Genomic DNA, 13,994 nt, shown 5'->3' with positions numbered 1-13,994 from the left:
CCAGCCCGGCCGCGCCCCAGCGGGGATGCCCCCGGCCAGGGGGAGGCTGCGGCCGGGCCCGGGTACTGTGGAGCTATTTTCCTGTCCCTGCTCCACGCGGGTCTCGCTGGGCCGGTCCACCGGCTCCTTGGAGGGGTTGGAGGGCCCCCACTGCACTCGTTTGAATCTTTGCCCTTCACTCCAGTCCTCGCTTTGTGTTTATTTGTCCCAAGCAGTTGTGGATGCCCCCCTTAGTGGAGCCCCTCACCCAGGGGGTTTGTAGCTCTGGTTGTGGCCCGCTGGGAGGAAGTCGGACCCATTGGAGGGCTGCGCTCTGCTCCGTGCCCCCACTGAGTGCACTCGTTATTAACCTGTGACCTCTCTCCTATTCGTTTCCTCTTCTGTTGTCCCCCAGACTCAGTTGATGGTCCCCAGTGGCCTGCTAAGGCAGCCTTAGCCTTCTTCCTCTACAAGCCCACGCCCATGATCCAGTAGGCGCATCAGAAGGCCTGACTGCAAGGAAGTTGGAGCAGGCTGCCTCGAGATGTCAGGAAATCACCATCCCTGGAAGTTTTCAAGAGCAGGCTGGGCAGGCACTTGGCTGGGATGAGTTGGTTAGGGGTGCTTTTGCCTTGAGCAGGGAGTTGGAGTATATGACCTTGTGAGATTCCTTCCAGCCCAGTGTTCCATGATCCTAAGAAACTCCCTGTAAATGCTCACAAACCCCCTCCACATCACTCCAGAAAACTTATCTTTGGTACAAAGACAGTGAGGACAGTTGGCCAGGTGGGCACAGACTCTACTTACCTCCACTGTCCCATTGTTTTTTTGTGCTAACCCTTCAGTCTGGCTGGATCCATCCCTCACCTCTGAGGATGTCAGCTCTTCCAGGCAAGGTCTGTGTTTGTGTAGCACCTAGCGTTGCAAGGTCCTGCTCCAACTCTGGGGCTCCCAGGCATTACTGCAATGTAGATCAATACTAATGGCCATGTAGTTGACATCTCAGCCACAGCAGATCACTACCATGTGAAGGTCCCAGGCAAGGCTATTAAGTGGGGTGCTGCAAACGCAATGTATGGCATATAGAGCATATAGAGCCCAAAGCATATAGAGCTGGCCAAATACTGAATACTTGTGAACATTCACATAAATAAACTAGTACATTCCTTATCTCTTGTTGTTCCAGTTATTACTAGTCCACAGGTGCTTATGGAACATGAAACCCTCGATTCCCAAGGGGGGAAGGTTTAGCCTAAGGTTCATGGGATGTGGGAAGGTGACTTGCTTGTTTCTCCATCTTTAAGCTCACTGCCCTCCCACCTGTTGTATATAAAAATTGCATTCAACTCCTCAGATGGCAGGCACATCCTGTGACTCAGGAGAGCAAACATTTAATTGCATAGCACAAGTGACTGAAGCCATTATGGAAGTGACTAGTTTGCAGATATCCCATCAACTGGGACTTATTTGTGTAGAAGGGTAGCCAGACAATTTCAAGCAACAAGCAGCTTCACACAACCCCAAGGGGCTGGGAATGGGTAACCCACAACCAGGGTTGAGCTGTCTAGTTCAGTGGTGCTCAATCTTTTTGCCCTGGGGGCCAGATGAGTAGTTTGGGCCCAGTGTGGCTTTGGCTGGGCCCCAGGTACTCCCTGGTTCCCTGCTGCTCCCACCTGGGCCCTCGTGCTGATATCAAGTCCTTGAGGCCCCACACTACTATCATATGCTAGCATTTGGCCTCATGCCTCCCCCACATAGCAGCATCAGGCCCCATACCCCAGGGTTGGCCCCACACCACCACCTTCCAGCCTTGCATAGTGGGATTGGGCCCTACCCCATGCACCCAATCTAGTGTGCAGGGCCACACTATCCAGCCCAGGGGGCTCCCTAGAGGTTTGGAAATTCAGTAGCAGAGGAATAGTGCCACTGGCTCCCCCGCCACCACATTTTTAGACCTGAGGGAAGCCTGGCAGGCCAGATGACACAGTGCTAGGGGCCAGATCTGGCTTGCAGCCCTGAGTTGAGCACCCCAGATCTAGACTGAGCTCAGCTGGGAGGTGTTCTATAGAAATGGGCTTTCCAGCAAGTCCTCAGGACAGGCAGGGCAGGAACTTCTCTGAGGGTTGCTGAATAAGCATGGCACGCATAAAGGACAAACTCCAGGGCAGGAAAGGGAGATATCGGGGGTATCAAGAATGGTGGCATCAAGAGGGAAGCCTGGAGGCTGGCCAAGGGCCCAATCCAAAGTCCATTGAGTTCAAGGACGTCTGCCCACCTCAACCAGTCAGACTTAACAGGAAAACCAGGTGGGCTGGCAGCTGTCCGCTAGGTCCAGAAGGACAAATGAATGGCAGGGACCAAACACAGTGGTTGATCCCAGTGAGTCAGTGGCACCCGCAGGATGAACAGGAGCTGGCCTTTTCCCCTGTGGCTGGAACACCTGGCCAGTGGCCAAGTCTTTCAGCAGAATTGAGTTATAACATAACTCTGGAGTGCCACCTACCGGCCTTTCCCATATCCTTAAAGGGGAAAGAGATGAGCCCTTTCAGCTCAAGAGCCTCCTTTCTGATGCAGATTGCAGGTATAATCACTGCTTTACAAGTAGTGATTATACACGTAGTGTATCTTCTGATGCAGATTGCAAGTATAATCACTGCTTTACAAGCTTCTGTTAGTCTGCTTGTTTTAGTTGTGCAACATAAGAACAGTCATAAGCAGTCTAGAGTAACACACCTCTGTCACAGTGTCTCCACCACTGAGGAGGTAGCAGGTCTATTCACTGTATCCACCCATTGTCTCCTGTTTCAGACTTGATTTTAAGCTCTCTGGGGCAGCCCTCTGTTCTGTGTTTCTACAAAGCGAAGCCCAACAGAGCCTGGATCCACAATCAGGATCCCCAGCCACAACCACAATACACATAAAATTATAAAGAAAACCCCAATAGATCTGCACAGACTAAAAGTTCATGAGCAACCCTATAATAACAAAGGGTTTGTCAGGAATGGTTTTGCAGTATCCCATGTTTCTTAGAGCAATTAGAGGTTGCCTTAAGTCAATGGAAACAATGCTTAAAAATTCCATAATTCAGTCATTTATTTCCTCCCTGAGATCTCTCAAGGCCTGTGAGATTGTTTTGTCTACAGGTTTGCAGCATTAGGGTTCAGTCTTGGAAAGTCTTATAGAAGAGTTTAACTTTATACATATAGCGAGTCATTCCAGCGACTTCCCTGCAGGCAATGGGACCACTCACAGAAGAGAGATTCAACTGCTGTGTGGGCTGTTCCACTGGTGCTGAAGGACACTTCTCATTTACATTGGTGGGGGTGGGAGCAGAACCCAACCTTTGCCCAGATGGGCTCCCTCTAACCAATGACATCCGTTCATGGGCCTGGGAGTGTCACAGTTCAGCCTAGTGACATCATATTACACCTGTCACACATTAACAGTGACTCTGACTGGTATCAAGGGCCCCAGGAAATGGGGAAAGGGTATGGGAACATATAGAGGAGCCACAGGCTTGAGATAACAAGAGCTTTCACATGGAGAACTGTCCCAAGAATAAACTCCTCACCACAGGTATGGAGATCCTAAAAACAACTTCAGCTCAGGATGCCAGATTTAAAAGGATCCGTTGAGAATTTACTGTCAAGAAAACTTTCTGATTCCCATTTGATATAATATAAATTTAGCATAATGAACTCATAAATCTCCCTTGGATACTGCCAGTGTCTCTAGCAGAGACACAGCAGGGAAGAACTGGGCCTGTCCTAGAATTGTAAGTGACTAGAGAAGAGGCACAGTCCAATTCCTTCTCACTATGCCAAGTATCCCTGCACACCTGCCTGTGCTCAGACTTCAGACCAGAGACAAGTTTTGTGTCTGAAGGATGCAAGTTATTTCCTTTATTTATAGAATTATGGCTCAGTGTATCGCTCAGCAGCTCTCTCTTTCAATTGCTCAACTCAGTTTCCACCCAGCTCGGAAGGACCTGGAAGGAAAAACAAATGTACTCTTGAAACAAGTGCAGCGAGCTGGATTCTCCAGGCTAAAAGTCTGTTATGTGATTAGGGTCCTCAGTAATTATTACAGTCCCCATTAAGAACAGGATCCGCTAGTGACCCAGTCAGGCACAGCAGTGCCTGGGCATTCTTAGCAAAGGATAAAAGAAGACACCATAAATCCTGCCACTTGGGGTATCTGCTGTACTGGATTAACCCTGGGTGGCCCAGCCCCTCTGTACTGCAGAGCTGGGACTAGAGCATCATGCTAAGAAAGGGAACAGATCCCTTTTGAAGAAAAGCATGAACAGTGGCTGAGGGGCCTTGATGATATTGGGCACGCTAGCTCTGCTTCCACTGAAATCTTGGCCAGGGGGGTGAAAACAGCAGGCACTCAGATCCTTTGAATGTATACGAACATGGGTATATACCATAAGCATTGCATAAGAACTTCTGTGGTGGGTTGTGGCGGTATATAGAGAATCCAATGCCAAGAATCCCTCAAACCCTTGCTCCCAGGGGCCAGAGTCATCATCGTGGATAGGAAGCACCTCAAAGGCCTCAGCAGTGACTCCCTCTGGCCACTGACAGGATCTGGAAGGATCCTACTTCACCCAAGGACAGGAAGCTGCTGAGGCTTCATGTTCTAGACGGATCCCAGTTAGGCAACCCCAGGGGGAGTGGAACTAACAGCTTACAGAAGTAGGTTTTGTTACTCCCGGTACCAGACAGTTGGTGGGTGCTCCAGTGTCTGGCCACAGGACCGAGTACAGCACGGTTTGATCCATCGCTGGACAGCTGGTCTGCAGAGCACCTTGGGGGCAGGGACATGGAGCCGCTGGGGCAGGCCTTCAAAACAGGCCCTCCACTCCTGAATCTCAGGCTGGACCTCCAGGGGCGGCTCTGGGTTACACAGCACCAAGTTAGCATCAGTCATCATATCATCCTCAGAGGCAGGTCTAGCATCCACAATATCAGCATCTATCTCCATGTCATCCCCAGCAATGGTAACAGGGTCAGCATCCTCAACAATAGGAGCAGTCTCTACATTGGGGTGAGTGGTAGGTCTCACATCTGTAATGTCAGGATCAGTCTCTGTGGTGGTGTTGACAACAGGACTAGTATCTGCATCCACTCCAGGCTTCTTTGGCTCCATAGAGGACATTCTTGTCCTAAGCCAAAGTCCAAAAGTCATTATTTTTCTCCCCCAGAGTGCTTTAAGCACAAACAGAATCCAGAAGAGCCGGTAGCACGTGGCCCTTCTAACCCCTAGAGCTTCCTAGAGGCACATGACTAGGACCACAGCTCCCTGGAATGGCAGTAAGGAACCCAGCCCCTGTGCACAGGAGGCAGAGATGCCACAAGGAAACATGGAAGGGCTAAGGGAAGGAGTGCCCCAAGGGCTGCAATGAAGCCTCCACAAACAGAGGAAGAGCTGGTCCTGCTGGGTGGCTAGGAAGAGGCCTGGCCAGCCTGGGATGTTGCCTCATAGGTTCTGAGAGCCCATATAGAATTGGGGTGGTAGGAATTCCTAGTAATAACTGTCCCTGGGGGAACAAGGAAGTCAATGGTCTGGATCCTTCTCTGATACAGGCTGGATCTAAGCCCACAGATTGCTATTGCTGCTAATACATGACATTTTCACCCTGTTTTGTCTCCAGAACACCACACACACATTACTTCATCACCCCCAAACAGCTCGGAAAACAAGCAAGTGCTATCCTGGTTTTACAGACAATGGTGCTGAGGAAGAGGGGAGAAGTGATTTGCCCATGGCCACACAATGAGTCAGTAGCAGAGCCAAGAGCAGGGCTCAGGCCAGCCTGCCTCCCAGCCACCTGCTGTGTGCACAACTCTTTTTTTTTCATAGGTGTTTGGAAGCATGAGACAGACTGGGCAACCCTGAGGCATTGCATCTGGCAGGTGGCACAGGACATTCTTAGTGAGTTCATTCACTCGCTAACTACCCCACTTCTCTCCTCTCCTACCCTACCTTTCATCTACCCCACTTCTCTCCTGCACCTGAGGACACTCCCTGACCCAGCCAACAGAGATACACAATCCCATTCAGGCCTCACACCCTACAGCCTCATCCAGGTTGGTGCATCCTCGCAGTCAGACACATGCTCATAAACACCTCTCTTCACCTTCAAAGGTTCGACAAAGTCAGGGATTCTGTAGGCAAGTGACTTACCCAGCAGGGCCAGGAGCAAGGCTGGCAGGTTTCTTGAATGTCAGTAACTTCCAGCACCTGCTGGCCAATACACGTAGCCGGAGGATCCTGCGATCAGCCTGCTTTATCAACTTGAGCAGTGACAGCTTCTTGAGTATCTGTTGGGACAGAGACCACTGGAATGGAAGGCTGAATTATATGATGAGGGTGAGGGCACATATTGACCCAATGAGGTTATCCCTGACTGAGGAGGAAGCACAAGGTGCAGGCTACAGACATCCATTCATTCAGCCTTTCTGGCTCAGCAACCCTCTGATTCATGAGAGAAGGAACACTGGGATACACACATACAAACTTTTAACCCACCCTCTCAACTCCAGCAAGTAACCAAGAGGAATTAGAGATAATCAGCACCCCACAACCAGTTGGTGTCCATTCACTACAGCTCAGCTTGCTAGAGGCTAGGAACAAGGAGTTTGTCATGCACACACCCCACAAAGCCATCCTCTCTGCTGCCCCATTGGGAGGTAACAGAGGGGCTGGCCCATGCAAGGCTGCTTACTTTCTTTAGATGGTTCTTCTTTTGCACCTTGTTGCTCAACTGACTTGCTCCAGTCTCGGTAGTACTGGAATGAGGTAGCCATAATCTGGAAGATCCTGCCTCAGCATCATCAATCTGTGAAAGGAAATGATGGAACAGAGCTGAGGTAATAGGTTAGATTCAGTCTCAGGGAAAACTTCCTAATGGTAAGAACAACAAAGCAAGCTACCTAGGGAAGCTAAGGAATCTCTTTCACTGGCGGTTTTCCAGAAGATGCTGGAGAGGTAGGTGTCTGGGATAGTTTAAGAATAGAGAATCCTGCATCCGGGCAGGGCATTAGACTAAACCAATGGTTTTCAACTTGTGGTCCGCAGACCCCTGGGCGTCCACAGACTGTGTCTAAGGGGTCTGTGAAGGATGACCAGGATCAATCAAAAGTATGTAAATACCCACACTTTCAATTCAAAGGGGTCCACACCTACATTTGAAATTTCCAAACTGGTCCGCACCTCCACTCAAAATTTTTTAGGGGTCCGCAAATGAAAAAAGGTTGAAAACAACTGGACTAGACGGCCCTGGGGGGTCCCTTCCAACCCCCTGAATCTATGATTTAACACCAAAAGGAACAAAGCACTGGTGAATACATGGCAGGGTTCAATTCTGCATCTTCCCATGAGGAAGCAGTCTTAAACTACATGGACCTAATAGATAATTTTCCTCCAACTACTTGGAATCTACAAGGTACTGCCACATTGAACAAGCTATGATGGCCAGACCTGGTGCACACACAGCATCACCTGAGATATCTCCACCTGCAGCTAGGGACTGTCTCACTCCATGAGTTCTTCATTATAATAGTGGTTTAGTCCCTTAGTGGAGATCAGGATTATACAGCACCCAGGAAATAAGGTCCTCAGCCAAAAAGCCTTATCATTTCAGTCCAAGGGTAAATGCTCAAGTTTCATCCTCCACCCCTGTCCCAGGGATGCTCAGAGAAGGAGGATCTCTACAGTCTCTAAAGGATTTGTACCTGCTGCATAGGGGCTTTCCCTTTCCCAGGGGCCTTCATTATCACTCCAAGAAGGTAGCATAGAACTTTAAATGAGAGCTTCTGTGATAGACCAGCAGTCCAAAAACTAGCTGCTCCTCCCCTGGGGTCTGAGATGCCACTGGTCCTCCCAGGTCTGGGAGTCATTGGGGTAATATCAATCCAGACAGAGGCTGTGACCTCATTTGTCTGTGACACAAGAAACCAGGTGTCAGTAATGAGAGGTGCAAGGTGAGGCATACAAATTGGGGGCAGTGCACCCAGGGGGAAGAGAAAAGTGAAGGCTGTTGTTTCAGGAGTGAGGTTGTCTCCTTCCTTCAGATGGGACAGATCACAATTGGAGAGAGCAAATCAGCATGGCCAGGGCTCAGAGCCTTGGATGTCCCAATCCAAGGTTGAAACCACCTCACTGTGGGACCTTAGGAATGGTCAATGTATCTCTTCATGCCTCAGGTTCCACATTCACAAAATGAAAATAGCTCTGTCCATGTAATCCACAATGAAACAAACAATAGGAGTGAAAAGTCTATACAAATAATGAATAATGAGCATAAACAAGCTATTTTCACAGAGCTCCTAGCAGCTCCATGATTCTCATGACTCCTCATGCAAAGAGACTATGAAGGGGCAAATGCTGAGCTCTGGGGAATGCCTTGGAGACAGGGATCCATGCCTGCTCTTGAGCCATGGCTCCAAAGATTGCAATGAAGAATCCTGGTCAGGTGGTGGTCACAGAACTGGAGTACACAAGGTTTGACAGAAGAATGTCTCTGAATTCTTTCTGCAGTTCTAGATGGGGGCTGAAGTACCTACAGGCAGTATGGTAGGGTCTGACACAGAGGGGAGAACTGGGTTTTTGCTCAGAAATGCAGGTCAAAGTAAGACTTAATTTATCCCTTAATCTTTGGATGACATGGGGAATAAACACTGGTAAGACTGATACTTCCCCAGCCTATCCTGGTATAACATTCTGGACAGTTTATCTAGGATGGTGGTTCTCAACCTTTTAGGCTCAAGACACCCCTGGTTAGACTCAAGGCACCCCTGGGAAAATGCCAGCTCTTAGCTTTCCCTTGTTTTTGGACTATGGAAAAATAACAATACAATTCTTCTGTTGCAAAGAACTCAGCAAAACCACAGCAGGTCAGAATATTTTTGACACTATGGTTTCCTATTTGAAACCTCCAGGTTTATCTTGGAAATTACATGTAGGTGTTGCACACCTCTGGCACCCCATGACACCCTTGAAAAAATCCTACGGCACCCCAGGATGTGTTGGGGGTGCCAGTGTGATTTGGTCTGTTGCACGTATTTAATGCAGGTGTGTGTCTCTAGCAGTGCAGCTGGATCTTAAGGCACCTGCACATGGGTAGCCTACTATTGCAGGCATGTGTGTAATGCTGCTGGATTTGAAGCATTATGTGCATGTGCATGCATGTGTACACACCAGAACGTGTGTGTGTGCACTCAGCACGTGTGTTATTTGCAGCTCCTACTGTCACCTCCTTGTCTGAATCTCTTGCTTTTTTCTGACTTTCCCTGCCTCCTCCCTTTGATGTTACCAAGCGCTTGATTCATCACAGAGGCACAAAAAGACTTGTACAGCAGCCTAGTTTCAGGCTTGGGGGTGGAAGAGGAGACAGCCTCTTAACATCAAAGCAGAGCTGCTGCTTTGTCTATTTGTGAAATCTGCCTCGTTAAAACGAAGCACAAAGCTCATAGTTGCCAGCAGTGGATCTCTGCATGGCAGCCCACAGGCTCCAGCTCCTCAGGGAAACCCTCCAAGGTCTTACGAAAAGCCACTTGGGATCTTCTGGGGGCATTTTTCTGCTGCTCTCAACAGTAGCTGGGGGAAGGAAGAGCAAGCTGTTCCTAGCACAGGTACTGAAAGATAGAGGGGCTCAGTGACAAGGAGAGTTCTTAAAGAATCCAGGGGTGCCTTTCCACCTGCACCATGTGAGAAAGCATCTGTGAGCATCCTTTCCTTAGTGATTAGACCAACATCAAGGGACCCACTTCTAGCCACCTACTGTTCTTGACAGCAGCATGAGGAGAGCATTGAAAAGCAGATAGGAACTAAGGCACAACCACAATCAACCCACCTGCTTCACACACAACTGATTGGAAATCCCCATCCTGACCCTGAGGCACCACACTGCACAGCTGGTCCCATGTGCAGAGACAGGAGATGAGCTGATAAGGCCTTTGTCTAATTGATCTAGAGACACCTATTAACCTGGTCAAGCCACAGACTTGGTCACAATCTTCCACATTTTCCACACAGCGTGGTCTGTCCCCAGGCCTGAACGACCATCTTGCCTCACTGACTCAGTGGGGTTCCCCACCCCGTTCCCGGCGCTCAGTTCTGAGATGACTGAGACCTGCGCCACACTGAGCTGGAGACTGTGCTAGCGCTTGGTCAGTCTTAGCTACATCACAGGAGACAAAGAGCATCATATGAAATGTCAGATGCTGATGGAGGCCGTTTCAGCTCTGCTTCTCCACCTACCTCTGTGCTGGGAGAGCAGAGCCAGATGCAGGAAGCTTCCCCGCCCCCGGATTTCACTGGGGTTACACCAATGGTGAACATGGCCCACGGCAAGGGCACCCAAACTTTGCCCAAAAGCAATGTGCAGGAGCCAAGGTTTTCACCTGCCTTGCTCAAATGGAGCTGTTTGCAGGTGCTGCTGGGATCTGTGGTGGCCCTAAGCCAGCTCTCCCCTCCCCCATATTACCAAGGCTGGCAGCTGGGGTCACCTTGTAAAGCTCTGTAGAAGGCACAGAAAACCCTGTGTGCTATAGGCTGCTTCCTGAGCCACCCCCATCCCAATGCCATCACTTGCCCTCTCTTCCTCCCGCAGAGAAAGGGCTCATGTTTCCTAGTGGCAGAGCTCTCCAGCATGTATTTAGAAGGGGTCCCAAATCCCTTAGTTTGGCTGCTTCAAAGTAAGTCCCTGGGCTGACACTGGAGGCAGTATGTGTATATGTGAGGAAGCCTCCCACACAGAGCAGCTGGGTGACCTTTTTCATCAGTGCTTCAGTGCCTTTGACACAGACAGACAGGGCAAGCTCCTAACTGCCTAGCCTGTTACAGGTCCTTCCCAGCTGGAGATCCACAACACAGGTAAGGCGCTTGCTTGCCCACTGCCTGCCCTGGGCAGCAGAAAAAGTCCACTGCCATTTCTGAGAGGGGTCTGAGGAATCTCAGGGGCAGTAGGTGGGAGGGAGGCCAGGGCTGGCAGTAAGACCTGCGGGGAACATGTCTACCTCTGTAGGACTCAGAGCCCTCTGTTCTCCTGGGGCAGAGCAGATGTCCTCAGGGATGGGTAACATAATTCAGGAGCCCAGCGCAGGGAGACCCAGTAGGGCAGAGGGGTACACTGGATGCTCAGGGGAAATTTTTAAGGTAAGATTTAGAGGAGAAAGCTCTGGGGATGAGGTTTAAGGGCAGCAGATGCCAGGGAGGAGAAAAGCCAGGCTTGGAGATAGCTCCTGCGGTGGCTGCACTGCCTCCTTGGGCACTGATCTTAGCTGTCTGGGGTTTCCACTTTGATCTGAGCACTAATTTGGTTCAGCTGATGAGTTCTGACCAGATGAAAGGGAGTAGCATCCCCTCCTGTAAATGCCCTGTTCATAGATTCATAGATGCTAGGGTTGGAAGGGACCTTAATAGATCATCGAGTCCAACCCCCTGCATAGGCAGGAAAGAGCGCTGGGTTCAGATGACCCCAGCTAGATGCTTATCTAACCTCCTCTTGAAGATCCCCAGGGTAGGGGAGAGCACCACCTCCCTTGGGAGCCCGTTCCAGACCTTGGCCATTCTAACTGTGAAGAAGTTCTTCCTAATGTCTAGTCTAAATCTGCTCTCTGCTAGCTTGTGGCCATTATTTCTTGTAACCCCCGGGGGCGCTTTGGTGAATAAAACCTCATCAATTGTTGGACAGACCTCTCCCTGGGAAGGGCTTCACACCCCAGAGGGGATCCCAGAACCAGTAGAGCACAGCAGAGGTCCCACCCTGAGCCTAAGCCTACCTCAGAGTCTCTGTTCATGGTGATAGGTTTTGTTCAAGATGAAGGGAAGAAGATGAGGGGATCTGGGCATCCATTTCATCCATGATCTTGTGCAGGATGATGTTCCCTCTTGGCAACCAGGCATAGGCAACTGGTAGGGGGTGACGGGGCTGGTGCCCCCACTGATGGCCAACACTGATCCTGTTGGTAGGGCTGGTGCCCCCCCGACAGGGCTGCCACCGTCAGCGGCTTCTGCAGATGCCCCCCCAGATTCAGGAGGCACCAGTCACTCATGCAGCCAGGCATGGTCATTCGGACAGGGCTGTCAATGTTACAGATGAGTCTCAGCTGGGGAATGAGTATCTGATGGTTTTAATATGTCTGAAGGAAGCCTTTGGCTGCATTTCAGAGACTCAGATCTCTGTGAACTCTTGAAAACATTGACAGACTTTGTGAGGGGAGTGGGGCTGGGGATTTTGACTACATTCCCACAAATTTTGTTATTTAAAACAGAGTGCCCAGTAAACATGGGTTAAGACAACAGGGGTGAAATAGAGGTCTCCTTCTGACCGGACCTCCTGTGTCACCTTGGGCACCACATGTTATTTGTCTGTGCCTCAGTTTTGCATCTGAAATGGGGGTGGTGTGCCCTTGTCTCATAGGGATGCTGTGAGAAGAAGTTCATACCTCTTGTGAGGTGCTTAGCTGCTCCGGCATAGGTACCAAGAGCAGCAGTGCTGCAGGAGCAATACGTGACTGTGGTCACATATCACATCCGCCTCATGGAACTGTTCTGTTTCTTTGCATATGCGATCCTGTGCTCAGCCCTGCTCTAGCTGCTCTTGCCTTCAGAGCTGGAGGGGTGAAGTCTTCCTTGTACCTACACAAGATGCTTCAGGAACATGAGTTGTCCGCAGCTTCCAGCTGCTCAGGGAACAGGAGCAGAACACGGACAGAATGGCTCCCGCACAGCCAGCTCAGCCTGCCACCAAAGAAACGTGAGATTATGGAGGGAAAGGCTTTCCCTGAGCCAGACAAAGGTGAACAATCTGCCTCACACAACTTCATGGAAGCCAGAGTTGGTGCTTTCTTCCAGCCCTGTCCACCCAATGAGTACCTGGAGATTGCCAGATCACTCAGGAGCATGGAGAAGGGAACTAAAAGTCCATGTCTCCATCCCCAGCTGCATAAACATCTTCCTGGCTTGGTCCCATCTGAGAGAATAAATTGCCCTCATCCTTCAGGGTTGCAACTAGCTGGGTCTGCTCACATCTATAGGCACCATCCAGATGCAGGGGATACAAACAGCCTAAACTCAACCCCAAGTGCTTCCCACAGAGCAGAGCAGTGCTGCCTGTGGTCCTCACCTCCAGGAGCCATGGCTCCCCCTGTGATCAACTTCAGGCTCCCCCATCCAGGAAAATTCTCCAACTTGGCCCCTCTCTGGAGTGGTGAAGACATGAAGAAAGCCTCTTGGTTTTATTGTCTCACAAGTACACAATCCTGCCCCTTACATCTCCAAGCCCCACATCTTGCAAGTGGCTCAGCTGGATCACTGACTTCTGTTAGCAAAGCTCCTCCTCAGACTGGAACACAGATGGAAGGGCTCAAAAAGAGTCCCCGGAAGGATGCTAGGGGCTGGCTGGACCCTCCGAGACAACCCTCTGACCCTTTTGCCACAGCTTCCATGGAGAGTTCAGCCACAGCCTGTGCAAACCTAAAGACAAAGGAACCTCACAGCTTCCACCCACCTGCAGCCAGCTCTGCCCCATCTCCAAACTTCTCCAGTGGACCTGCATGCATTTACTATGGACTGGCTGCCCCCTCCTGGCAAGCAGGTATAAAACAGCTTGGCTATACCAGTCACATCCCCAACCAAAATAATATGCTGTGGTCAGCTAGTATGGCAGCCCCAGATGTTCATGGGCCACCCCCGCTTGCCTTTGCAGCAACAAGTCATCTCCACCCCAGCTCAGTCCTTCCAGGTTCTAGTAGCTCTAACCATTCTGAATTACCTTCCAGGAAGAGCCACAGGAAGCCACCATTTGATGCAAGCTTTCATGACTCTCCTCTAACTCCTGCCTCAGTCCCCATACACCTTTCTCCACCACAAGTGGGGTCTTCCATGCCATCTTCTTATGCACTAGTCTATTCACAGCCCCTTGCCTCTGCAGTCATTTCTCAAATCCAAAGTTCTGTGGTGGGTCATGGTGAACTTGCCTCCAAGAGAGAAGCCTGGTCTAT

At 50.3% G+C, this 13,994-nt stretch overlaps 1 protein-coding gene across 1 annotated transcript in view; it reads right to left on the bottom strand.

Annotated features, from left to right (window-relative positions):
- Nucleotides 1-3,213: 3,213 nt before the first annotated feature.
- The window catches only part of TP53TG5 (TP53 target 5), a 14,666-nt gene continuing 3,885 nt past the window's right edge, over nucleotides 3,214-13,994 (bottom strand). Inside the window, exons 3-7 of the mRNA XM_025191895.1 lie at nucleotides 12,438-12,732; nucleotides 6,713-6,826; nucleotides 6,172-6,308; nucleotides 4,676-5,149; nucleotides 3,214-3,967 (exon numbers count right to left, since the gene is read on the bottom strand). Coding sequence (XP_025047680.1) covers nucleotides 4,690-5,149; nucleotides 6,172-6,308; nucleotides 6,713-6,826; nucleotides 12,438-12,467 — 741 coding nt within the window. The 5' untranslated portion in view covers nucleotides 12,468-12,732 and the 3' untranslated portion in view covers nucleotides 3,214-3,967; nucleotides 4,676-4,689. The remainder of the gene's footprint in view (nucleotides 3,968-4,675; nucleotides 5,150-6,171; nucleotides 6,309-6,712; nucleotides 6,827-12,437; nucleotides 12,733-13,994) is intronic.

The sequence above is a fragment of the Alligator sinensis genome, unplaced genomic scaffold (assembly GCF_000455745.1).
Source record: "Alligator sinensis unplaced genomic scaffold, ASM45574v1 scaffold76_1, whole genome shotgun sequence".
Lineage (NCBI taxonomy): Eukaryota > Metazoa > Chordata > Crocodylia > Alligatoridae > Alligator > Alligator sinensis.
This window is presented reverse-complemented; position numbering and strand designations above follow the sequence as displayed.